A 27,903-nucleotide genomic window follows, 5' to 3' on the forward strand; every position below is an offset into this window, starting at 1 on the left:
TAATTCCTGCACCCATTTATTTAGCTGTGGGTTAGCGGGATCAAGGACATAACAAGATACTGTGCTACGTGCTTTACCCAGCCACACCCCAATAATCACTATAGCAAAAGGTGGGATATAAGGATCCAACTACTAAACTCGGTCTTTTGCCTTGTAATCTAGTTGTTATATACTGTAGATTGACAAGAATAGCAGAAATACAAATACAGAGCATCCAATAAAATTCTGTATGTCTTTTTTACAACCAGGCTCATAAAGATAATAAAAACATCAGAGTAAAAAATTACCATAACTAATCTTCCTACTATGAAAACCTGAGCATCCTACCAGAGAGCACTAGAGGGCTCTATTCCTTTGTTAAGGGCATGAATTTGTTGAAGTAAAAGAAATAAATTCAATATTTAAAAAATTTTACCCGGAAGTGTAGATTAACCTGACCTCTGGCAAAGAAGCAAAATGAACATCAGGAGAGACTCATAGAGATGAAATATGTATGTACATAAAGTAACAGCAAAACAGAAAAATCTAGTACAATACCTTCACAATACCAGTAACTGTTAACATATCTCCAGGAACACATGAATCAACCAAATCCTCTCTAACTTCACACTCAACTGTACGCGGTACTCGGCCCCCTTCCCTCTGCAAAGGAACCCAATTAGTTTTAATTCAAAAGATCTACAAAAGTCTGTATCTAAACTTAGTATACATTTTTTATGATTGTATAAGATTAATGATATAAAATTACTTTCTTTACAATCAGCCTTTATAATACAGTACTGTACAGTATAGAGATTAATCAATTTTTTCTGAATGCTCAGGTAGTGAGTAGTTTTATTCAGCTGATAATGATAATGGGCAACAGGCATATCATTTACATGTGACAACATAAAGCAGCCACAACAGATTGGATTAGCATAAAATTTTGTGCAAAGGCTAGGCACTAGGACCAATGAAGTCCTTCAGTGCCTGAATATAGGACTGAATACATTAAATATACTGGTATGTTAAGGTGAATATAAGAAGTACCAAGTGACTGTATTTAGGCTTTTTCAAAGAAGGCTACAGTATTTTCAAATTGTCTGCCAATGGTTATGCAAGTGTGCAGCACCCAAGTCTGAGAAACTGTGAGGATGGCTTTTGAAATTAACTAAAACATTATGTAACTACTACTCAAAGAGTTATAGAATTGTGTTATCGTTGAAACTTTAGCATAAGCTCTCAACATTGATGAGGGTTAGCCTTCTCAGATCTTAGGAGGCTGGAGAGGGTTTGTATGTACCGTCTGTAAAAACGGATTTTGAGCAAAGCAAAAAATCTATTTTTGGATGAGATAGCCATGTCGTCCTGATGGAAGGTTCCTTTAAGTAGCTTCCTAGGGTATATTTGACTACAGTGATATTCCCAGAGAATTTAACTTAAGGTCTCCAGAATTCTAACTCCTGGCGTGAATATCCTTAAAGTTTCCTTTTAGGATATCGCATATCAGGGGATGTATTCTTGACACGACACATAGCAATCTGCACCCCACATAGCGTTTACGCTTCGAGGGGGAAAAGTGGCAAAATAAAAGAGGATCCGTTAATAAGGTTCCCTTCCTCCGTTACTGTTTCAGTACTCAGATGGCGCCACAATCGCCACCATTTTTATTCCTTGTAGCGTTGAGCCGGTACTATAGGTACAGTATTATTGGGAGGGATCCTGCCAAGGACTTTCATGGAACGGAGGGGCGGTCCATCAGGACGACATGGGTATCTCACCCAAAATTAGATTTTTCGCTTTGCTCAAAATCCGTTTTTTGGGCTCAGGCCATGTCGTCCTGATGGAAGTTTACCAGAGCATTAATGTATCCGTGGATTTCCCAGTCATGCCTTAAACCTCAAGACAATATTTCCTTGGTCACTTAGACCTTAGAGACCTATGACATTACCGTTATATGTCATTGCTTCTAATCATGAACTATGTTAGTGCTTCCTGCCCCCTAAAGGGAAGAGTCATCCTAGACTCGGGAAAAGTCTCGAAGTTTGCATATTTCATATGACCAACCTAGCAACCAAAGGGGCATACAGGTCTCACTGTATGCCCTTAGCCAAAGTTTGTATTTTTAAAAACGAACACAGGTTCACGTAAGCCACCGTAGCATCTAAGGTATATCAGCCCAGCTGTATACCACAACAGACAAGTTTATATCTGTATTGAAACAAGGTAAGCTTGGCCAGAAAAAGGTTTGTTTACATTTAGGAACACAGTTACTTCCGTTTTTCAAAGTAATGTTGGGTCGGGAAAGAGATTCAGTTCTCCCGTTTCAGTAAACTGGATATGGCCCTCTTCCCAAGAAAGGGCCACTATCTCACTAACTCAAGCCCCTGAGGCTGGAGCAAACAAGAATATAACTTTTTGAGTGAAATCTTTCAGAGAGCAATTTTCGTTATTCAATATTGAAGCAAAATGTAGTACTTTATCCGAGGACCATGAAATGGGCTTTGGAGGTGCTGCAGGCCTAAGCCTAGCAAAGGCCTTAGGGATCTTGTTAAAAATTTAATTAGAAAAGTCTACTTGGAAAGCATAAAGCAAGGGTCTAGTCAAGGCAGATTTACACGTAGTTATCGTGTTGGCTGCTAAACCTTGTTCATGAAGGTGAATAAAGAAAGATAAACAGAAATCTGTCGAGATTTCTTTTGGTTTTCTTGCCTTGACAAAAGCCACCCACTTCTTCCAAGATGACTCATATTGTCTTCTAGTAGATTTAGATTTATATTCCTCTAAGAAGTCTATACTTTCTTTTGAGATCCTAAACCTTTTTCTTACTGCTAGGGAGAGAAAATCATGAGATGAAGGTCTTGGGTTTTCTGTAATGAAGCGAAGACAGTCAACTTCTGTACTTGTTGAGACAGAACTGGGTACGGCAGGGGAATCAGCCTCGGCTGCAATTCCAATACTAGAGGGAACCAGTTGCTCCGGGGACACTTGGGAGCCACTAGGGCTGCTGTTCCTTGAAAAGATCTCAGCTTGTTGAGGACCTTCATCAGCAGGTTGGATGGAGGGAACAGATAAATCCTGGTCCAGCTGTTCCAGTCGAGGGACATGGCGTCCATTGCTTCTGCTAGAGGGTCCTCGTATGGGGCCACATACCGAGGAAGTTTCTTGTTGTCGCTCGTCGCGAAGAGGTCGATCTGCAGTTCCGGGACTTGATGTAAGATGAAGGAGAATGATCTTGCGTCTAGGGACCATTCTGACTCTATCGGAGTTAGCCTGGATAGAGCGTCCGCCGTCACATTCCGGAACCCTTGAAGGTGAACTGCTGATAAGTGCCATCTCTTCTTTTCCGCTAAGCGGAAGATGGCCAACATTACCTGGTTGAGTTGAGGTGATCTCGAGCCTTGACGATTCAGGCATCTCATTACCACCTCGATGTCCAGAATCAGTCTTATGTGGACTGAAGGGTGAGGGGATAATTTCTTCAGTGTAAGGAAGACTGCCATGGCCTCCAACATGTTGATGTGGAATGTCTTGAATAGAGAGGACCAAGTTCCCTGAACTTTCCGTTGATGAGAGTGACCTCCCCATCCTTCCAATGATGCGTCCGTGTGGATGATGACTGAGGGTGGAGACGGTTGCAGAGGCATTGACCTCTTCAAGTTCTTGGCCTCCAACCACGGCTTGAGAAGTGATCGTAGTCGGATCGGTATTGGTCTTCTTAGATCTCTTCGAGCGTTTGATGCGTATCTTCTCCAGACTCCTGATGCATCTTTTAGGTGTGCTCTTAGCACTGAGTCTGTCACTGATGCAAACTGAAGGGAGCCCAGCACTTTCTCCTGTTGGCGTCTTGAAATCACGTTGGATTTTAGTAGTCTCTTGACAGATCCCGCTATCTCTCTCCTCTTCTTTAATGGAATGGAGAGGCGATGTGACTGTAAGTTCCAATGTATACCTAGCCATTGAAACTTCTGAGCTGGAGATAGTCGAGAATTTTTGGTGTTGATCTTGAATCCCAGATGTTCCAGGAACTGGATCACTTTCTTGGATGCTTGCATGCATTTCGTCTCGGATGCTGCCCACACCAGCAAATCGTCCAGGTAGGATATCACCTGGACACCTTCTAGGCGTAGTTGTTAAACGACAGCTTCTGCAAGCTTCGTGAAGATCCTTGTGGCTATGTTTAGTCCGAAGGGCATGGCTCTGAAAGCGTACTTTCTTTTTTGTAGCCTGAATCCTAGGTAGGAGGAGAGTTGGCGATTGATCGGAATGTGCCAATAGGCATCTGCCATGTCTATGGAGACTGTGTATGCCCTTTTGGGCAGTAGGGCCCTAAAGGCCGATTCACACGACCCGTCTTCTTTCCGACAGGCTGGCCAGTGGCTAACCGCCGTCGAAGTGTTGTACATTCACACAAGGCGTTCCCTCTCCGTTAAATCCGCGCGCAGTTTTCATTGTTTACTTAGACTCTGTCACGTGAGGACCGAGTAAATTACGATAATTTTGACACTATAAGATGTTGGTTGATAACTGTGTTGATAAAATAAGTTATGCAACTTCATTTACTTTATGTACCATGCCAAGAATATTAAAATTATAATAAATTCACCTGTTTTATCTAATGCCTCTCCAGTCATTTTCCATATCTTTTATTTATGTAAATTATTTCTATACATCTTGTTTGCCATGTCAAATATCTCCTCATACCCTTGAACAAGTTCAATTAAACTCTCATACATGGTGTCAACAACAAACTAACTCTAATTTTTATGACTATACTATGAGGTAAAGTCGAGGTTGTAGGCCACGAAACGAACGAGTACGATACAGGTCCTCGTTCACATGAAACATCATCAACCCGTTGGTTGGGACGGATGGCTAACGGCCATCAAACCGGCCAAGGTTTCTTGGAAAGGAAGCCGATCTGACTCGGACGGCTGACGTCCGAGGGCCGCCGTCAGCTTGACGGGTCGTGTGAACAGTTGCATTTGAATACACGTAATAAAGCTAGACGCCGTTTAACCGACGGCCAGCCTGTCGGAAAGAAAACAGGTCGTGTGAATCGGCCTTAATGTGTTGAAGGGTCAGCATCTTGAGCTTGTCGTTTTCTATGAACTTGTTGAGTGGCGACAAATCCAGAATGACTCCAAGTTTGTCTGAGTCCTTCTTGGGAACACAAAACAGCCTTCCTTGGAATTTGATGGACTTTGCCCTCCTTATCACCCGTTTGCTCAAGAGTTCTCGGGTATATTCTTTCAGAACGGGGGTGGAGTGTTGGAAGAATTGAGGAAATGATGGTGGAGCTGTCTTCCAGCTCTAACCTAGTCCGTTCTTGATTAGGCTGTGGGCCCAGGGATCGAAGGTCCAACGATCCCAGAATAGTCGGAGTCTTCCTCCTACCGGAAGCATCTCATTGCTTCTGGTTTCTGGAGGGCTTGCCTCCTTGACCGCATCCTCCCCTACCCCCTCTTCCTCTCGAGGGACATCTAGAAGAACCTCTATTTGACCCTCTACCTTTAGGGCGAAAGGTAGTGGTCTGCCTCTCATGGGCGAGAGTGAAGGCTGGTGACTGAGTCACCACCTGCTGGGGTACCATCTGGTAGGTGGGTTGTGGGTGTGCTACCATCTGGGGCACCGCGGTCATGAGAAGTTGCTGTTGTTGTCTAGCCGGGCGAGAGGGCAACCTTAGCCTCTTTGTCTTCCGTTTCAGTTAGGGACCCTCATCTGGGGAAAACTTCCTCTTAGCCGACATGCCCCACTTCTGAAGAAGATTCCTATTCTCCGTAGCGGCCTTGTCGACTATCTCCTTGACCACTTCATTCGGGAAGAGGTCTTTCCCCCAAATATTGGAAAATGTCAACTTCATGGGTTCGTGTCTTACCGCAGCCGAGGCAAACACGAACTCCCTGCAAGCCCTACTAGCCCTAACAAAGCTATAAAAGTCTTTAATTAGGGTTGCCAAATGTGTTTTGGCTACGACCATGAACATATCTGGGGACCTATGTTCACTGGCCATTGCTTCCAAGGTAACCTGGAGGGACAGAGAGGCAGCAAGCATTTCCTTCGTATCCTGCTCCCTACGCAGGAGAAAATCAGACAACTTGGGGAGGTTTTCACTAAACTGACGTCCAGCGATATCGGCCTCCAACTTCCCGACTGAGAAGGTAAGCTGAATATCCTTCCAGTATCTGTGATCTGTAGGCAGGGCTAGGGAAAGGGGCCTACACTCCTCCAGTGTAGGGCAAGGTTTCCCAGCTTCTACTGCCTTGAACCCTTTTTCCGCAAAGGGGAAGGCCATTGTCGCTGAAGCAAGAAAGGAAGGGTGTTTCTTACTCAGGGCTGGCACCTTAAAGTTGGTGAAGCCCCTGTCCTTCAGACTGCTGGCTAACAAAGCTTGAGCCTTTATATGGTCAAGTACTAAGACCTCCTTGGGCTCTGTCTCCTCCTTGGATACAGGTTCCGCCTTTACACGAACAAAGCAGTCAGGATAGGACTCAAAGCTTGGCCAGAACTCAATGTCCTCGATAAGGACAGCTCCCAGCTTTTCTGAGATGAAGATCTTGCCGTTCGTGATTGGCATGTACTCGGTATGCCTCCATGGGTTTACCTCAGAGCACGAGGGAAGATCCTTGACAATGAGTCTCCTGTGAGACCCACGGCCCGCTGCAAGCTGATGAATCTCCTTCCTTAGCGCAGCTTCCCTTTCTTCGCTCTTCTTCTGAAAGGTCTCCATCATGGCCATGATGGCAGACAAGGTCTTATCCGACTTATCAGGTGGAGGAGCGGAAGACATAGAGAGCACTGGTTCTGGGGCTGGAACCGACGAAACAGATACTGTTTCGACTTCATCCTCTTCCGTCTCTGGAGCCAACGTTGACACCTCTTCTTGACCTTCAGCCAGAAGGTCCTTTTCGGTGTCCTCTGACCCCTCTGACATCCTCTCGTCATCTAGATCGATGTCCTTCATCGTATCCAAGACATCCGTGTCCACGGAGATCTGGACGCAAGGGATCTCAGGGTGAGGCTGTGGAATAACAGCATCCGCAGATGCTTTGGGGAATAGATAGGCCCTCATACGCTCATTGGGGAGGTAAGGCCCCGTGGCATTTTTCTGAAAGCCACGAACCCATCTGCGCAGCTTATTACGAGCTGCATCCCTTGACTCCGCTGTCTTGGGGTCTTCAAAAGCCTCATTAACCAAGTCTTTGCACATGGTACATACCTGGGGGTCCCAATATTTGAGAGGTCCCTTGGTGATGGAACAATGGGAGTGCGTCCTACACTCCAGGTGGCCGCAGAAGTCCCTGCTACGCACGTTGCAGAAGACGCTGCCACACTTCACATGGTCCTCCTGTAAAGAGAGGAAAATAAAATGAGTATAAAGTAGTTCATCTCACTAGATAAACTAATAAATATTATTAATGGTATTTTCCATTTTATTCTATTGCATATAGCTTAGGATAGATAAGCTAGAAATGAATTAGGAAAGACACATACGTGTGTCTCCTGCCCAGCCAATTGCTGTGACCTCCCTCAATATTAAACCTAGGGTTATCCTCCTCAGGAGGCCCAATGGAAGAGTTTAGCCAATAAGGATAGAAGAGTGTAACTTAACACCAACTTCCAAAAGGAATAATGAGGGTCATTATTAACTGATCATCTATCAGTATATGGAAAGAGAATTCCTTTCCTTATCTTATAAGGTCTCAACAATAGACTGCGCCTGGACACAGAGTATGTTGGAAAATTTAACTACTGTATACTTTATACCATAGTTTTCTGTCTGCAGTATGCTCTATACTGCAGATGTACTGGCTACTGTATAGACATATACTGTAATTTCCGCCGGCATGTTGCCGGGAAGGCTAGCACCTAGGGCACATTTCAACTGACACAATATTGACTGGAAGGCCGGCAGCCCGCTGGATTGCTGGCGGCTTACCGGACGCCGGCGGGTCACCGGCTGTCGGCACACTAGCCCAGTCAGCATTCTATGTGACAGGGTGGTGGCCGGTAGACAGAACTCGGCCGGCTCTTGCCAGCTAAGTCAGTTGTGTCAGCAAAACATTGGCTGTCGGCACACAGATCTAGCCAGCCTCTTGCCAGCTAGGGTAGTGCCCGGCAGCCGCCAGTTAGGTTAGTACCTGGCGGCACTAGTCGAAAGAGAGAGAAAGCAAGGAGTGAACGGTGATGTGAGAGCACTGTCTCACTTCCTTCCTCCGGAATGAGGGTTCTAATGGAAGGAGAGAATATAAGATAATCAAGCTTCCAACCATCCACCTCTGTTGCCGGTCACTGCCGGGTACAGGATGTGAATGGTAGTCCAAGGGAGGACTGAAGAACACTCTATAGTAAGGGGATCTTCTGCCGGCAGCTGGTCGCGCCGACACAGCTACCGCGGAGCTCTGAGTCCGAAAGGGAAGCTGAGCGACTAGGCCATACAAGCAGAAGCCCAAGCCGGCCCTACAGCCTGCCGGCAAGCGGTGAGATTGCAGGACGACAGCCAAAGGGTTGTGATGGCTAGGCCATCACTAAAGGACAGAGGGGGGAGGGAAAGAGGGTCTTGTATAAAGTGTGAGAGGAGCCGGCGGTATGCCGGTCCTACCACACCTTAAGGAAGCTCTGTTTCAATATTGGCGCCATCCTAGGCGGACGGAGAATTTATTCCCCAGCCTAGGGTCTGCCAATACAGTAAGGGGGCCGGCAGTCATCTAGCCGCCACCCTTAATCAGAGAGAAACAGAGTTCTAGGGCTGGCGCCATCCTAGGCAGGAGAATAATAATTATTCTTCAGCCTAGGGTCTGCAAGCACAGGACTAGTTGGCTACACCACAGGGAGAAGGGGAAAATCACATGACCCCTTCAAGTGCAGTATAGGGAGGCTAAGCCTCCTGTGCCGACAACAAAACCCGACAGGGGAATCTATTCACCCTGTCGACCAGCTGCCAGCACACGACATGTACTCTGAGGTTCTGACCTAAACCCAAAGCTTACCATCTGTAGCTAGGGGAAGGGCAGAAAAACCCAAGCCTAGTCTTGCCTGAATGACAACTCGAGGCAAGACTAACTAGGATTGTAGCCTTAGGCTACACTCAGAGGGAAGGAGGGATTACCCTATACATAAGGGTAACCGGGGAGATTGTATGAAAGTATACTAAAGCCCATAGGCTACTAGCCTAGTGACAGTGAGATCGACTACCTAACTCATCGAAGCTCTGTCGTGTACTATCTTGGAAGAGGAAAATTTTATATGCAATCGATATATCTTACATGTTTAATTGCCTAATATCTTCATTTAATTCCAATAACACCAGGAACACTTATTATATCATGCAAGAAAGTAAACTAGAACGCCTAGGCTAGGAAGCCTAGCATAAACAAGATCGGCTACCTAAATCGCCGAAACTAATGTGAATACTATCGGCATAACATAAATAATTCCTAGCAATGAAGACTAAATAGCTAAATTTATTTATTTAAGCTATTATACCAGGAAAGTCATTCTAGCTAACTAAATAACTCATGCGTTACGAACGACAGCACCGAAGACGCCTCCGGTTCAGGCAATAGCTCTGCCAAAAATTTAGTTTAATTAGATTCAATTTTTTACTTTACGGTAAGAGCTAAATTTAAATAACATAAGAATCAAATACAGTACTCAACTTTCCAGAGGCACAAGAGGCTGGAGATTGCATAATAAATCCAAAAATCGAGAGAGCACTGGGAAAACCACCGAGCGAGATCGCTACAGAAAAAGGAATAAAGATGGCGGCGATTGTGGCGCCATCTGAGTACTCAAAGAGTAACGGAGGAAGGGAACCTTATTAACAGCTCCTCTTTTATTTTGCCCCTTTTCCCCCTTGAAGCATAAACGCTATGCGGGGTGCAGATTGCTATGTGGCGTGTCAAGAATACGTCCCGATATTATGCGATATCCTAAAAAGAAACTTTAATGATATTCGCACCAGGAGTTAGAATTCTGGAGACCTTAAGTTAAATTCTCTAGGAATATCACTGTAGTCAAATATACCCTAGGAAGCTACTTAAAGGAACCTTCCATCAGGACAGCATGGCCTGAGCCCAAAAATGTATTGTACTGTACATCATTTTGCTCTAAGTCAAATAAGTTTATAATTGACATTGAAATACTGACTAACACAAGTATTTCAATAAAAAAAAAATTGGTTACAAATTTTTTTTGAACAAGCAAACAATAATTACATGCAACAAAATTGTTAGATAAAATATCATTTACCTGCTCATCACTGATGATTTCTTGCATTCTAAAGCTCTGCCAGTCTACAGTCTCTGTAAGCTTGTGAGAACGGTCTGGAGTAAACATTCGACTTCTGCAGTTCTGAACCGGACACGATGTGGGCACCGAGTAACGGCCTTCAATAAGGACCACGGCTTGCACGTGATTACAACTTACACACGTAAAAGCTAGCCTTGTACATAGAGGCTTGATACTGCTTACTCTTACTACTGTTCCTTTCACGCTCACCAACTTTCCTGGAAAGATTGATAGTTTTTCAACTTGAATAACTGTTAATACTGTACACTGTATACCATACTAATATTTTCTGTACTGTATCACACTTCAGCTCTCTTAAGTGTACATGTTTATCTTTATTTCATTCCTGTAAAATTCCAATGATGTACACATTAGACATCAAACTAAATGATTAACAAAGAATTAAAAAAACCTGAGGTATAGTTTCCTGTATCTTTTCTATATTTACCCATAAAGGAACTACTATATGACTGGGTAAATTGCAACTAAAAGTCATCCAGTGAAGTGAACCGTCAGAATTATCCGGAACTATGCTTTGCAAAACTTTATATATTGACACCATTAAAAAATGGATTTTGAGCAAAGCAAAAAATCTATTTTTTGGCGAGATAGCCATGTCGTCCTGATGGAAGGTTCCTTTAGGTAGCTTTCTAAAGGGATTTTGACGTAGGAAAAATCTATTTCTGGGCGAAGGACCTGTGCCGCCCAGTGAATAAGCTCCATTTAGCACTTATTCTTAGGTAATTTACTGCTAAATATACCAGAGAAAAAATGTAAAGGAGTGCTAGGTCAACTAGCTCGCTCACCTATTGGTGTCGGTATAAAATTGGGCACATATTCCAGAGGTCCCGCACTATTTAGACTAATCCACGACAGAAAACCCCAATAGAGGAGAGCCGTTCAACCTCACTCGGTACTACCAACAATGCATCCGCTCAGAACCCAACTCCTTAGCACCCAAAGTTTGGGGACTCCAAGGGAGAGGAGCTGGGAGGGTTCACTGGGCGGCACAGGTCCTTCCCCCAGAAATAGATTTTTCCTACGTCAAAATCCCTTTTCTGGGCTCGAACCTGTGCCGCCCAGTGAATCTATACAAGAGAAAAATGTCACCAAACTTGCAAAATAAAGGAAAAACATAAGCGTAAGGGAAATACAGGATGCTTTTAATCAGAGATGAGTACCAAAAAACAATTATAAGGGTATCTTAAATATGAACATAAATCCAATAAGGTAGGTATAATAATGCCGTGAGTGATAATATATACAGATACTCAGGAGCATAAAATTTACAAATATAATAACAGTATTCAGGTGCGAGACCAACGAATACAATAGGGTATAAATGAGGCAGGTAAGAGGGAGAGATAAAGAGTCAAGGCATTAACCTGTGAGTTACTTGGGAGTAACTACGCTCCCTGCGGCTACTGTAAAAAATTTTAGGGCTTCCAAATGTTTAAGGTAGTGTTTCTTGAACACTGACGGTGATTTCCACCCTGTATACCTGGAAAGGTCTGTAAAATTCATGTGGTGAAAGAAGTTCACCGAGGTAGCAACCGCCCTGATATCATGTGCAAGAGGAAAAGAGTCAGGGTTAGCTTGTTTAATAAAATACAAAATTTGTTGCCTGATCCCTTTAATAGTAATGGTACCGCCTTGTTCTCTAACGAATAGAGGCCCCGAGGAGTTAGAGGAGGTCCGGGATAAATAAGACCTAAGAGTAGTGACAGGGCACAGAGACGGATCTTGCGTGAGGGGAACAATTTTCCAGGAGGTCCATCTGTTTTGAGGGTCTTCATTCTTAGCCAAAAAGAATTTGTTAGGAGAAAGAAGGACCTCTCCTGAAGGCAGAAAGTCAATATGACCCGGGTCTCTCGACAAGGCTGCCAATTCAGAAATTCTTGCCCCGGAAGCCAAGCTCACCAGGAAAAGTGTTTTCCTGAGAAGGGGCATGTAATCACAAGAACTGTTAATGGTATCAGAAGCCAATTTGAGTACGTCATTCAGGAACCAGGTCACCGGGGTAGGACGAGTAACCGGTTTCAGTCTGGCACAAGCTTTCGGAATTGAAGCTAACAAAGAGTCGGTTAAGTCTATGTTAAAACCCACTAAGAAGATCTTTTTCAGAGCCGATTTAATAGTGGTGATAGTATTGGCTGCCAGACCTGATTCTAATAAAGATCTAAAGAAAGTGACTGTAAGGTTCAAGTTCATACAGTTCACGTCTGAGTCTATTAAAAATTTTGCCAACTTTTTAACTGCAGAGTCATACTGGCGGATGGTGGAATCCCGTTTATCCGATTCTAGGAACAAGGTGTTTTGAGGATCAATATTGGCACCATGCATAGCCGCAAACTTCATAAAGTCCATAAAGTTAGGGCGCTCTGAATGTTTGAGAAAGCGTACACAACGCGTGTTTGTACTATCTGAGACAGAACCGGATTGGGTATCGGGTGAGGGTATAGTCTCAACTCCCGCAGGAGAGGATACCAGTTGCTCTTGGGCGCGACCAAGGCTACTTGTCCCTTGAAGGATCTCAGTTTGTCTAGAACTTTCAGCAAAAGATTCACTGGGGGAAAGAGATAAATCTTTTCCCAGTTGTCCCAATTCTGTGACATGGCGTCTGTGGCGTAAGCCTGAGGGTCTAGATTGGGAGCCACATATACTCTCAATTTGTGGTTGGATTCCGTGGCGAAGAGGTCCACTTGGAGACCGGGAACCTGAGAGAGAATCCACCGAAATGACTTTAGATCGAGTGACCATTCCGATTCTAGAGGGGAGGTCCGGGACAGGGCGTCTGCCACTACATTCCGGACTCCTGCCAGGTGGACAGCTGAAAGATGCCAACGGTTCGAGGCTGCTAGGGAGAATATGGCTACTAGAACATGGTTCAGAGGCCCTGACTTTGACCCGCCTCTGTTGAGGCAGCGGACCACCACTTCGCTGTCGAGGACCAGACGAAGGTGTTGTTTCTTGGGAAGAGCGAGACGTTTCAGGGTTAGAAGAACTGCCATGGCCTCTAGCACATTGATGTGAAAATGGCGGAACAAGGGAGTCCAAAGACCTTGAACTTTCTTGAGCTGAGAATAGCCGCCCCAACCTGATAAGGATGCGTCTGTGTGAATGATTAATTCCGGAGGCGGAAATCGAAGGGGAACTGACTTTGACAGACTGTTTGCTCTTGTCCAAGGAAGGAGTCTTTCCCGTAAAATGGGAGGAAGGCGGACTTTCCTGTCCCGGAGCTTCCGGTTCGCCCTCGAACGCCAGACACGATTGATATCTTTCAATTTTGCCTTCAGAAGAAGATCCGTCACTGAGGCAAACTGAAGGGAACCCAGAATCTTCTCTTGGAGTCGTCTGGAACTTACTTTGTCTATGAGAAAGCGTTTGGTGTTCCTTGCAATCTCTAACCTCTTGGGTCTGGGAAGACACAGAGTATGAGATATAAGATCCCATTGCAGGCCGAGCCATTGGAACTTCGATTTTGGAAGAAGACGGGACTTCTTGAAGTTGATCTGGAAGCCTAGAGATTGAAGATAATGGATGACTTTGTGAGTGGCTTTTAGGCAATTTTGGGAGGTGTCTGACCAAATGAGCCAGTCGTCCAGATAGGCTACTACTTGAATCCCTTGATTCCTGAGTTCCTGAACAGCGACTTCTGCTAGCTTTGTGAAGATCCTTGGGGCGATGTTGAGCCCGAAAGGCATCACCTTGAAGGAGTAACTTTTGTCCCCTAAGCGAAAGCCTAGGTACGGACGGAAGTGTCTCGCTATCGGGACGTGATAGTAGGCGTCTGTAAGATCGATAGAGGTGGTGACGGCCCCACGGGGAAGTAAGGTCCGCACCTGCGAGACGGTAAGCATTCGAAACTTGTCGCATTGAATGGACAAGTTGAGAAGGGATAGATCTAGAATCACTCTTCTCTTGTCTGAATCCTTCTTCGGGACACTGAACAGCCGACCTTGAAACTTCAGATGTTTCGTTTCTTGTATGGCGTTCTTTTGTAAAAGATCCTGGACAAATTCGACCAGGTCCGGAGTGGAATGTTGACGAAATTTGTTCGGAGGAGGAGGTCCTTGAATCCAACTCCACCCCAGTCCCTTGGAGATGATACTGAACGCCCAGGGACTGAACCTCCATTTGTTGCGGAAGGCATAGAGCCTCCCCCCTACCTGCTGCACCTCAGTATTGGTTTGAGGAGATGCCTCCACGTCCGCCTCGGAAGTTCTTTCCTCTGCGAAAGGCTCTTCCCCTGCCTTTGTTCTGGTTAGAGCCACGGTGGTAGCCTCTACCTCTACCATAACTCTGGGAAGAGCTATGAGCCTCGTAAGACTGGTTAAAGGCAGGGGAAGTGGCGGAGGCACCAGAAAGCTGGCTCTTAGGTAGCAGAACGGTGACATAGTCATCCGAAGGAGCCTGAGAGGTGGAAGGCTGTGCAGGGACAACAGAAGATGGAGGAAGAGGCAGCCGGAAGTTGGATGAAGCACTCTGCTGTTGCCTGAACTGGGTGGAGGTATATGGTCTAAGCTTCTTCCTACCCCGGGCTTGATAATTTGCGGGGTCATACTTGCGTTTAGGGGTCAAACCCCAACGGGCTTTAAGGCTCTGATTAACCCTAGTGGCCTCCGCCAAGACTTCCTCTACGAGATCCTCGGGGAAGAGATTTGAACCCCAACAGGAGGACCGGATGAGTTTATTAGGTTCATGCCTAATCGTCGCCTCAGCTAGGACATGCTTGCGACATCTGCGTTTAGCAGTAGCGAAGTCATACAAGTCAAAATATAAAGACTGTAACGTAGCCTTGTTGACAGATTTAAAAATACTCTTCTTATCGTAAGTCAAGGCTATCGACTCCGTGGATGTGGCCAGGTTTAGAGTACGGCCCACACGTAGGCGGGAATCATATTCCTGTTTAATGAGGGATTCCGGGAGACGGGGAAGCTTCTCACTAAACAAGACTGAGGCACAGTCTGCTGCAAGCTTGCCGGAGGTAAAGGTGGTATGGACATTGTCCCAACACTCAATACCTGAGGGAAGAAGGAGGGAGATTGGATCCACCTCTCGGATGGGAGGCAAGGGCTTCTCCTCCAGAGCATATTGAAAGGCAAGCTCTGCCACCTTATTGACGCATGGAGTCAAGGTGTTCTTGTCCATTAAGAACATCGTAAAGGAGCTTTTATGAGGCGTCAGCATGGTGTTAGTGCAGCCGATGTCGTTCAAAAATCTGGCCCAAACAGATTGGGCTTGCTCCTTCGGGAAGATGACCGTCTCTTTGGGGACCTTGTCTAATCGAACTAAAGCTTCCTCGGTAAGCCTGGCATAACCATGAAATGGAAATGCCAGACCAGGAGGAAAGAATTCAAAGTCCTCTAGAGGACGAGTGCCAAGGCCCTCCAGAGTCAACATTCCGTCTGAGAACGGGGAATGAAGAGCCATCCGCCAGGGGTTGTTCTTGGCAAACGGCGGGAGCTTAGAGGCATCCGGGATGAGAGAGCTTTGGACTCTCTCCGGAGCTCCTTGCTCTAAAGCCCCAATTCTCTGACCGAAGTTAGAGAACATCGTGTCCATCCTCGACTGCATCTCCGAAACCAACTTTGCCTGCATCTCCGACAGGATGCGAAGCATGGCTGATTCGGAAAGGCCCGGGCTAGCAGCAGGAGGGGCGGAAGGAACTCCCGGGTCGTGAGACTTAGAGGAGGAACCAGAGGTCTTTGAAGACGGGTTCGTACAATGTTTAGAGCCATGAGAAGTCTTGTGAGGCTTGCGAGCTTTGGGTAAGGTCCTTGAAGTAGACTTATCCTTAGGGGGAACCGGGTATGATCGTTGAGACGAATCACGGTCCCCAGAAAATCCAAGAAAAGAAGAGCGATCAGAAGAAGAAGAAAGAGCGGGGCTGAGGATAGGAATCTCAGCGCCGGACACACCTGCCTCACTTACCACCCTACCTGTATCCGGCTCGTCTAGTAACATTGGTTCGACGTCCAGGTTCATGGAGGCAACATTGTCCTCCAGACCTCCGGGGGCGTCCGATGGATCTTGCTCTGGGTCGATGAGACCCGTTATAGTGGCATCAATGTGGGCAATGATGGGAGCTGCCACATGCCTAGCCACAGCAGCTGAAGACTTGGCGTTGGGGTAAACCATGGTGCAGTAGTCCTCAGATAGGACGTACGGCCGCTTAGACTTCACATTCCGGGCAAACCCACCAACCCACACCTTCAGTGTGGCCCGAGCCGCAGACTTTTGCTCCGGGGATGCCTGAAATAATAGTGGGAATTATAAAAGGGAGACTCCCAATGGTCCTTCAAGACCATAGATATCTTACTTATAGTAAAATAAAATAAGAAGGCAATATAGCCAACGGGACTCACCGAGTCAGATCCAAGGGTAGTGATGAGGTCGAAGCAAATCACACAGTTATCCGGGTGCCATACCACAACGTCTTCCAGTTGAACCCCACAAGGGGCGTGAGATCGGCAGACGGAGTGGCCACAAGGCTGGTGCAGAACAGCTGCACAGGCCGGCGTCAGACAATGCACCATCTATAAAAAAGAATAGTATATGAAAAACTGTAATTCTCTTTAAGTAGGGGCGGGTCCGGAGGACCCGGGCCTAACATAGGTCTAACACAAGATTAGAGCTTAACTGTACTATTCTTTAAGTAGGGGCGGGTCCGGAGGACCCGGGCCTAACATAGGTCTAACACAAGAATAGAGCTTAACTGTAATATTCTTAGGTAGGGGCGGGTCCGGAGGACCCGGGCCTAACATAGGTCTAACGCAAGGTTAGAGCTTAACTATAATATTCTTACATAGGGGCGGGACCGGAGGACCCGGGCCTAAACATAAGTCTAACTTGAAACTAAAGTATAGCAATCCATTCCGGTCAAGCCGGGAGCATAAAAAAGGATGCAATAACAAGGAATTAAGACACATGGTGTCTGATTTCCCGGGGCGGGGTAGACCCCGGGCCGGGAAATAAAAGTATATCCAATACCAATTCATTTAGGGACTCCGGGGTAGTGATCTGTCATATATAATCATCATAGGAAATGTTATAAAATAATAGGGGGGCGGAACTGTAGCTAAGAACCGCCAATCGAACCCGGAGGGTTTCGTATAACATAAGCCAGAATGAAAAGTGAATATAAAATAGGGTGCACCGGGATCCAACTCTGTTGACCGGTGGCCAACCAGACTAGACAGAGACGAACCCGCCGGGCCACCCGGAGGACAAAGTCCATAAACACTGAACTACCCCCTCTAAAAGGAGGGAAGGCAACGGTCCCTTAGTGGAGGGGGGAGAAGCCTAGCCGCCCACCTAGCTAGAGGGGGAGCGTGGGGGAGGATCACGTGATACGAGGCAGCAGGGCTACCAACTGACGATCCCCAACCAGACAGATCAAACGGAGTAATGGCACAAATATTCATTATAATAATAATAATAGCGTTAAATTATATGAATAAACACATAGAAAATTTTTGGGAAAGGCATGCAACATAATAATTAAATCACAAAAGACACACCTGATGGCTAAAAATAACATTGCCGCCTAGCAGGAGGTCGGCAGCCATAACGATACGTAAATGATATCGGCCCAAAAATTGAACCACGAGGATTCTAAACGCTAAATAATGAATATTCACAATAACAAATAATATTTGATAATAAAAATAATACACATAGTAACACCGCAAGTGAAAATTAAAAGCTCTCAAAAACAGGAGTACCAACTGTAGTGAAATCAAGCAAGATCGGTATGAACGAAGAGAATAAACTCCTATAATATAAATATTAAACGATCTAGGTTGCTCAAAACACAGTAAAACCCAGCTTGGTACTTAACTTAGACGGTGTCTCCTGGGAAACCGACGAAGAAGCCATAAATTCAATGGAAAATAACCAAAATCGAGAGCACAACAAAAATGCGGGTTACTTTACTCGTCGTGCTAAAAGGAGTTGGGTTCTGAGCGGATGCATTGTTGGTAGTACCGAGTGAGGTTGAACGGCTCTCCTCTATTGGGGTTTTCTGTCGTGGATTAGTCTAAATAGTGCGGGACCTCTGGAATATGCGCCCAATTTTATACCGACACCAATAGGTGAGCGAGCTAGTTGACCTAGCACTCCTTTACATTTTTTCTCTGGTATATTTAGCAGTAAATTACCTAAGAATAAGTGCTAAATGGAGCTTATTCACTGGGCGGCACAGGTTCGAGCCCAGAAAGGGATATTTGCTACAGTAATATTCCCAGAGAATTAACCGTAGGTCTCCAGAATTCTAACTCCTGGCGCTAGTATCCTTAATATATCTTTAAGGATATCATATACTATCAGGGGACCTATTTTGTGATACGACACATAGTAATCTTCACCCCGAATAGATTTAACTCTTTGAGGGGGAAGAGTGGCGAACGAAAGGGGAGCCGTTATCAAGGTACCCGGTGGACTACTACGGGCCATCATTCCTTGTTGCATTTAGGCAGGAATAGCCGCAGATAGAGTAGTTTCGGGTGGGGTCATTTTAAGAAAGGTGGGTCCATCAGGACGACATGGCTATCTTACCCAAAAATAGATTTTTTGCTTTGCTCAAAATCCGTTTTTTGGGCTCGGTCATGTCCTAATATAAGTTACCAGAGAATTAACTTGAAAGTACTATATCTGTGGGTTTGTATAAGTGCCTTTACTTTGAATGAGTTCCTTATATGGTCTCCTAGACCTTTATATATGACATTACCATTGTCTGTCATATCCACTAAGCTTGGAACTAGCTTAGGGCTTCCTGCCCCCTGCAAGGAAAGTGTCGACTTCGACTATAAGGATTCAAAGTTTGTATCTCCATAGGGACGGAAGGTAATACTTAGAGATTACCCTTCTCATACCTTGGAAATCTGTACTGTACTCTGATTTCAAGTTGGGCCCTTCTAGTGTTTAATTAAAACTCTAGTATGCTTTATTCGTCTGTAACTGAGATAGCAGCAATAAGACCCAAATACGTTTAGTTCTTTACCTTGCAACTAGATTATCAAATGTAGTTACAATCAGGTATGAATCTGATCCGGCACTGAAAACACATCAGGGTCCATATTTTCTCTTGTCAAAAAAATATTTAATTTCATCGAAATTATGCCACTCAATGGAGATGTGAAATCAAATCTGACTGATTTTTACAGATTTTGGAAATGCATGAACACCGTGACGCAACGTTCACTCGGCACTGGTGTTATCGGTCAGATATGCACCTATATGGAACAGTATGTTAATCGTCATTGTGATTTTCACTCGAGGGTAAATGTACCCATGTACCCGATGCACTGGAAAGTCCCAAAGCAGTTCACTGTTCATTGCAGCGCTAGACGACGGGTTTTATAACACTACCCGCCACAACATGTTTTATTTCATGTACTTGCTTCGTATAGTGTCTGTAAAAGATCTGGTTGATCTCCACCCAGTGTATGAGAGAAGTCTACCAAAGCCCGTGTTGGAAGAAGTTCCGTGAAGAAGCAATTTTCTTTGGATCGTGACTTGCGGGTGAGCTGTCAGGATCTGCTCTGCGAATAAGTAGGTGAGATTTGCTCTCAGTTGGCTTAAGGATAGATTTTGATCCTGAGGTTTCGCCTCGGAAGAGCTGTCCTTCCTTGAAGTCTGAAGTTCTACGAAGATAGACCTTAAGACACTCTACTGAGCATAGAGAGACATCTTCCTTCAGTGGGCAGATTCTCCAAGGACCCCTCTTCTTGGTAGTTAGCTCGTTCTCGGCAAGAAAGGCAGGATCAGGAAAAGGGTTCAGTTCTCCTGTGACTAGGAACTGAATATGGCCTACATCCCTGATAGAGCCAATATTTCACTAACTCTAGCCCCTGAGGTTATTGCGAACAGAAAATTGACTTTCTGTGTTAGCTCCTTTAGAGTACAATCCTCATTGTTTAGGTTCGAAGCATAGTGCAAGACTTTGACCAACGACCATGTAATGGGCTTTGGAGTGGTTGCCGGCTTGGGTCTAGTGCATGCTTTTGCACCTTATAGAAGGTTTTGCTTGTGAGGTCCACCTCAAAGGCGTATAGAAGAGGTCTAGTCAGGGCCGACTTACACGCGGTTATCGTAGTGGAAGTCAGGCCTTGTTCAAGTAGGTAAATGAAGAAAGAGAGACAGAAATCTATGGATATTTCTGCTGGTCTCCTTGTTTTCACAAGGAATACTCATTTCTTCCAAGACAATTCACATTGTCTCCTGGTTGAACTTGACTTGTACTCTACAGTGAAGTCGACCTTGTCCTTCGAGATCCCAAACTTTTTGTTCGCTGCTAGGGCGAAAAAATCATGAGATGTAGGTTGTTGGTTCTCGAGGATGAAACGTAAACAATCGACTTCTGCACCAGTTGGGCTAAAACTGGGTTCAGCAGAGGAAACAGCTTCAGTTTCAATTCTAGAACTAGAGGGAACCAATTGTTTTTGGGCCATTTGGGGGCCACTACTGCAGCTGCTCCTCTGAAGGATCTTATCTTGTCGAGGACTTTTAGTAAGGGGCTACATAACGAGGTAGTTTCTTGTTGTCGCTCGTGGCGAAGAGGTTGATCTGCAGTTCCGGGACTTTTATCGAAATGAAGGAGAATGAGTCTGCGTCTAGGGACTATTCTGTCTCTATCGGCTTTCGCCTAGATAGAGCATCCGCCGTCACATCGCGGAACCCTTGAAGGTGAACTGCTGATAAAAGCCATCTTCTCTTCCTTGCCAATCGGAAGATGGCTAACATCACGTGATTGACGTGAGGTGAACTCGAGCCTTGTCGATTTAGACATATTACTATCACCCCGTTGTCCAGGACCAGTCTGATGTGGACTGCTCTGTGAGGGGATAGTCTCTTCAACATCAGGAAGACAGCCATAGCCTCCAAGATGTTGATGTGAAAGTTTTGAACTGATGTGACCAATTCCTTGCACCTTCATTTCTTGTGAATGGCCTCCCCATTTTTCCAGGGAGGCGTCCGTGTATATCACCAATGATGTTTGTGGTGGTTGCAAGAGAATTGTCTGTGCTAGGCTCTTATTTATTGACCACGGCCTTAATGGCGTGCGCAATCGGATCGGGGTCAATCTTTGTTGATCTCTTCAAGCGTTTGATGCGTATCTTCTCCAGACTCCTGACGCATCCTTTAGCTGTGCCTTTAGCACCAGGTCTGTCACTACTACAAACTGGAGATAGTCCAATACTCTTTCCTGTTGGCGTCTTGAAATCCTCTTGTGTTAGATTAGTCTCTTGACAGATGCCGCTATTTCTCTCCTCTTCTTTAATGGAATGGAGAGGTGGTGTGACTGTAAGTTCCCATGAATTCCTAACCATTGAAACTTGTGAGCTGGAGAAAGGCAAGACTTCTAGCGATTGATCTTGAAGCCCAGGTGTTCCAGGAACTGCATCACCTTTCCGGCCGCTTGCAGACAAGTAGTCTTGGATGAAAAGGTAAGATGGATGTCCTTCCAGTCTTTCTGGTCTATAGGCAAGGTCAGGGATAAAGGCTTGCACTCATCCAATGAAGGACATGGCTTCCCTGCCTCAATAGCCTTTAAGGCTGCCTTGTACCCTTTCTCCACAAAGGGGAAGGCTCTGGTTGGAGAAGCCACAAAGGAGGGGTGCTTCTTACTCAATGCTGGTACCTACGAGTTAATGAAGCCTCTTTCTTTCATAGAACTAGACAGTAAAGCCTGTGCTTTACCATGGTCAAAGACTATGACCTCTTTTGGCTCCGTTTCCTCCTTTGAAGCTGGTTCCTTCTTGAGACGGACATAACAGTCCGGGTATGACTCCTAGCTGGGCCACAATTCCACCTCTTCAATGGGGACTGAGCCCAGCTTCTCCGAGATGACAATCTTCCCAGTCGTCATCGGCATGTGTTCTGCATACCGCCACAGGTTTGCGTCCGAACACAAAGGAAGGTCCTTTACGTTGAGTTTCTTCTGAGGCCCACGTGATGCTGCGAGTCTACGCATATCCAGCTTCATCACACATTCTTTCTCATCATTCTTCTTCTGCATCTGCTGTATCATTTCCATGATGAAGACAGAGTCCTTCCTTCCCAGTTCCTCTGGGATAGCAGATGTTGAGGGAATTGGTTCTGGGGCAGGAACCGACGAAACCAACACCACGTCAACCTCTTTCTCCTCGGTTTCAGGAGCTTGGGTCAGCTCCTCTTCCTGACCTTCAGCGAGAAGGTCCTTTTCTGTGTCCTCTGACACTTCTGACATCCTATCGTCTAGTTGGATGTCCTGTAATGCGTCCAAGACCTCAGAATCTACCGGAATCTGGACGCAGGGGATCTGAGTGAGGCTGAGGAATTACTGCATCCGAAGATGCCCTGGGGAAAAGATAGGCCCGCATCTTCTCACTTGGAAGGTAAGGCCCCGTGGTATTTTTCTGAAAACCCCGGACCCAATTACGTAGCTTTTCCCTTGCTGCATCCCTTGACTCCGCCGACTTAGGGGTGTCAAACGCCTCAGTAATCAGGTTAGTACACACATTACATACCTGAGGATCCCAATACTTGAGATCACCCTTGGAGACTGCGCAGCGTGCGTGCTTCCTGCACAGCTCATGTCCGCTGAAGTTCTTACTGCGGACGTTGCAAAACATACTCCCGCACTTGGGTTGGTCCTCCTGTAAAGAGAAGAGATTCCAATGAGTATCCCGTGAAAAACTTCACAAAATTTAGTATACAACTAAATATTATTGTATGTAGCTTAGGATAGATAAGCTAGAAAGGAAAAAGGAAAGACACATAAATGTATTTCCTGTCCAGCCAATTGTTGTGGCCTCCCATTACATTAAAACTATGGTTAATTCTTATACTAGAAAAACCTTTGGAATTTGTTATCCTAAAAGGATATATAAGTGTAATTCAACACAAGTTTCCAGAAGTTTTAAAATTAGGGATTTTAAATATTAAAAAAAAAAAATTCACTTTCCTTCCACTGTTCGGTCTCACAATAGGCTGTACATGACAACACATCGTATGTTGGAAGAAATTTTGGGTTACAATATAATCTATACTGTAGTTTTCTACTTGCATTATATACTGTACTGCAATATACTGGCTACTGTATAATCATATACTGTAGTGCCAGCCGGCATATGCCGGCCGGCTAGTACCTGGTTACAATTCCAAGGTATACTACCTTTGGAAGTAATAGGAGGCAGATCGCTGGTTTCTGGGTGCCGGCCTGCAGTCTCTGCCGGCCGGCAGTAGATAATATGCCGGAAGCTGACTGCACCCCGGCTGCCAGCCACTAATCGTAGTAGCCGGCAGAGTAGTAGGTGTGCAGCCAGTTGCCGGCCGGCCATGGCTGATGGTAATCTATGCCGGCCGACAAACATTTCTTAAACCAGAGGTCTACAGCCCAACCGGCTGCCGGCCGCTAAGCCGGCAGATGAGGACCCGATGGTACTAGACACTAACAAAGGATAAAGCATGGATCCAAGGACTGTAAGACGGCACTGCCTTACTGCCTTCCATCTAGAATGAGGGATCAAATGGAAGGGGAGAATGTAACATTCAAGCTTCCATCCATCCATAACATGCCGGGCTCTACCAGCAGACATATGGATGGCAGACCAAGGGAGGTCTGAAGAACACTCAACAGAGAACAGGCTTCTGCTGGCCGGCACATTCCTGCCGGCCGGCAGAAGTCTGAGTTAGTCTTACAACCTACCCGCACTAGGGTCGAATGTAGGACGATGGCCAAGGGTTTGTGATGGTTAGGCCATCACCAAAGGACAGAGTGGGAGGGGTGAGGGTCCTATAAGGTGTGGAAGGGCTGGCCCTAAAGCCTGCCCTACCTCACCTAACAAACTGCGCTCCAGTATAAGGCTATTCCCAGAGGCTAAAGAAATTAATCCTAACCTAGGGTAGTCCAATACAGTAAAGAGGTTGGCAGTACCTTGCCACCTCCAAATAATACAGGAATGGGGTTTGGTGCTGTTTTTCCCCAAGCAATGGAGAATTCTATTCTCCGACTTAGGGTTAAACAGCACAGGACTAGTCTGCTAAACCACAGAGAGAAGGGATCATCTCGTACAGAAACCTTCAGGTGTGGCCTAGGGAGGTCTAGCCTCCTATGTCTGCAGCCTAACCTAGCAAAGGAATTCGATTCACTCCGCTAAGCAGCTACAGACCACAGACAGAATACTCTGATGTTCTAACTAAGTCCAAAAAACCAGTCACTCAGGTTACAGGACAAGGACAGAAACACCTAGCATAGTTTTACCTGAATTCAATTCAAGTTAAAACTGACTAAGGTTAAGCCTAGGCTAACTCAGAGGGAAAAGGGATTGATCTTAGACCTCCAGAGGAGAAAAGAACAATCGGGGAGGTGTGCGAAAGTATACTAAAGCCCCTTAGGCTATTAGCCTAGGCGCGGTGAGAATCGATTACCTAAACACCGAAACTCTCTCGTATACTATCTTGGAAGAGGAAATTATTCAGTAAATATCTTACATGTATAAATTAATGCCTAAGGCTTCAATAAAATTATTACACTAGGAAAATCTATTATATCATGCATGAAAGTACTAAAAGCAAAACGGCAAGGCTTCGAATCCTAGCGTAAGCAAGGATCGGTTACCCAAATCGCCGAAACTGATACATACTATTGGCATAATATAAAGAATTCCCAGTAGGAAGGCTAAATAGCTAAATTTATTAAAGCATTAAAACCAGGAAAGTCGCTCTGGCTAACTAAATGAATCGTGCATAGCGAGCGACAGCATCCATGACGCCTCCGGTAAGGCAACAGCTCGTTACGTTAATTTCACTTTGATTAAATTAAAAACAGGCAAGAGCTTACATTTATACAAAGTAAAGATAATACTCAACTTTCCAGAGGCAGAAGAGGCTGGTGAAAGCATCATATGTTGAATAATATCCAAAATACGAGAGCACAGGGGAAATCACCGAGCTACAGAGCTACGAGATAAGGAATAACATGGCGCCGTTGATGACGTCACATACAGACTCAAAACAGGGAGGAGAGGTACCTTAATAACGGCTCACCTTCGTTTTCTTGCCACTCTCCCTCTCGAAGCGTTAACGCTATTCGGGGTGAAGATAGCTATGTGGCGTGTCAAGAATACGTCCTCTGATATTATGCAATATCCCTATAAGAGTAAATTAAGGATATTCGCTCCAGGAGTTAGAATTCTGGGTACCTTAAGGTAAAATTCTCTGGAAATATCACTCTAGTTAAATATACCCTAGGAAGCTACTTTTAGGGAACTTCCATCAGGACGACATGGCCTGAGCCCAAAAAATTACTCTAATTTCACTGTGAAACAGGAGCTAAAAATTATACACTGTAAAGAATCAATACTCAACTTTCCAGAGGCAAAAGAAGCTGGAGATTGCATAATAAATCCTCACAAAAGCGATCAAAACGTTAGAACAACAGGGAACACCACCGTGCGAAATCGCTACAAAAATAGGAATAACCACCATCTTGAATATGGCGCCATCTACAGTAGATACTCAATAGTAGTATGGGAGGAAGGGTAACCTTGATAACAGCTCCCCTTCTATTTTTGCCACTCTTCCCCCTCGAGGCGAAAACACTATTCGGGGTGAAGATTGCTATGTGTCGTATCAAGACATACGTCCCCTGATTTATGCGATATACTTAAGAGCAATTTTAAGGATATTTGCACCAGGAGCTAGAATTCTGGAGACCTAAATGTGAATTCTCTGGGAATATCACTGTAGTCATATATCCTTTAGGAAGCCTATAGGAACCTTCCATCAGGACGACATGGCTTGAGCCCAAAAATCTCCTATATAAACTATAAAAACTTTAACAAACCAAGAGGAAGAGAAATAGGATAGAATAGTGTGCCCAAGTGTACCCTCAAGCAAGAGAACTCTAACTCAAAAGACAGAGAAAGACCATGGTACAGAGGCTATGGCACTACCCAAGATTAGAGAACAATGGTTTGATTTTGTAGTGTCCTTCTATTACAGTAGGCTATTTTATTGTTTCCTTTACCTAATTTTTACAGTAAAATGTAATGTAACTAACTCCACTGTGTGTGTTTTGGAGAGAGAGAGAGAGAGAGAGAGAGAGAGAGAGAGAGAGAGAGAGAGAGAGAGAGAGAGAGAGAGAGAGAGAGGTGAGTGAGTGTGTGTGTGTGTGTGTGTGTGTGTGTATATTTGTTCATTTGTTTGTGATTCCAGCTTCACTATGAACTTGATCATTCTTGTCTTGGCTATTTTACAAGCTTGGGAATACTGTAATGTAGTCTGCTCATGTAAGAATCTGACGAATACTGCATAGAAACGGTAGAATGGCAATAAATGGAGATAATTATAATAGGCTAACTTTTACTTGTGAAAACAACAAATATTACTAATATGCAATATATAAAACACAAAGATATTATATTGTAGAAATGATAGTTGAAAAAAAAAAGGAATAAAATAAGTAAAAAAAAAATAAATCTTGTCTTCTGTCCACTATTTCCTTTACTGGTAATGATAAGTTTTCGTCTCATGGGAGGGACTTTATAGTCTAGGGCAGGGATACTTCCTCTGTGAATATAAACACTGTGGCAACATAGAAAAACAATAAAATAGACCTTGCATTATCAGGAATCAGGACTGGAATTGCAAGTATTTTTATGTTCGTGATGAGGTTGGATGTGAATACATTAAAATAGACCATATATAATCATGAATAAGGACTAGAATCGCAAGTATTTTGGTTGGTGGTAGGATGACAGTCTCCCACAGGGGGTTATCAAGGGGGTGGGTTGAGTAATAACTAAGGTAGGGAATGTCGCTATTGGCTAGAGAAAGTGGCGTGATTATTTCATAAGGGTAAGATAAACATGATTGTAAGAAATTACCACAGTAAAGTAAACCTCTAATGAAGTACTGTATAGGCTGAGCTTGTAGCTAACAAAAACACACTGCCATCTGGAGTAATCACTTAATTCAACCTACCAACTGAGCAGAAACATCACCAATAACAGAAATTTTAAAAGAGATTCAACAATATGACACGCCATTTCCGAAACTAAAATGATATTGTTTAAAACTGATTAATTTTGCAAAAGGTAGGATATAAGGATCCAGCTACCAAAGTTAGTCCTGTGCCTTGCAATCTAGAGCTCATGTTGAGCAACCAGAATTTCAATAATGCAAGGGTTAAACTACAGAAATCATAAAGTAATTTAAGAAAATGAGATTCATGCAGGAGGAACTTAACTCTGTAAGGTGTAGTGAACAATCAGAACTGTTATTGTAGGAACATTAAGTATTTACAGATATGACCACTAGGCTTGATTCCCTTCTGATGGTCCAGCATTTTGCTGCAGCAGAGGAGCTTTACAGTCTTAATTATGACGTGGGCAATAGAGGTGGAGTGATTTATCCACCCTGGCAGGGTTCAGCCATATAGCTAAGGCCAGTTCTGAGAGACCAGACCAAGACTGGACCCCTAAAGCTTTCTTCTTTATTGTTTTTTTTTCTTTTATTGCTCTATTGTGATACATCTATATATCTAATATTATTATTCAATCTTTATTATAAATTTTCTTCTTAAATGATGTGGATATTTCCACTTTCGTTATTACTGCCTGCTTAGATGAATGAGGGAAGGGATAT

The 27,903-nt window shown here is 44.7% G+C and overlaps 1 protein-coding gene across 1 annotated transcript in view; it reads right to left on the bottom strand.

Moving 5' to 3' along the window:
* The window catches only part of LOC137648188 (DNA helicase MCM8-like), a 122,388-nt gene extending 99,887 nt beyond the window's left edge, over positions 1 to 22,501 (bottom strand). Inside the window, exons 1-4 of the mRNA XM_068381116.1 lie at positions 22,202 to 22,501; positions 18,829 to 18,883; positions 10,231 to 10,487; positions 538 to 642 (exon numbers count right to left, since the gene is read on the bottom strand). Coding sequence (XP_068237217.1) covers positions 538 to 642; positions 10,231 to 10,487; positions 18,829 to 18,883; positions 22,202 to 22,501 — 717 coding nt within the window. The remainder of the gene's footprint in view (positions 1 to 537; positions 643 to 10,230; positions 10,488 to 18,828; positions 18,884 to 22,201) is intronic.
* Between the last annotated feature and the right edge of the window lie 5,402 nt (positions 22,502 to 27,903).

This window comes from Palaemon carinicauda, chromosome 10 (assembly GCF_036898095.1).
Source record: "Palaemon carinicauda isolate YSFRI2023 chromosome 10, ASM3689809v2, whole genome shotgun sequence".
NCBI lineage: Eukaryota > Metazoa > Arthropoda > Malacostraca > Decapoda > Palaemonidae > Palaemon > Palaemon carinicauda.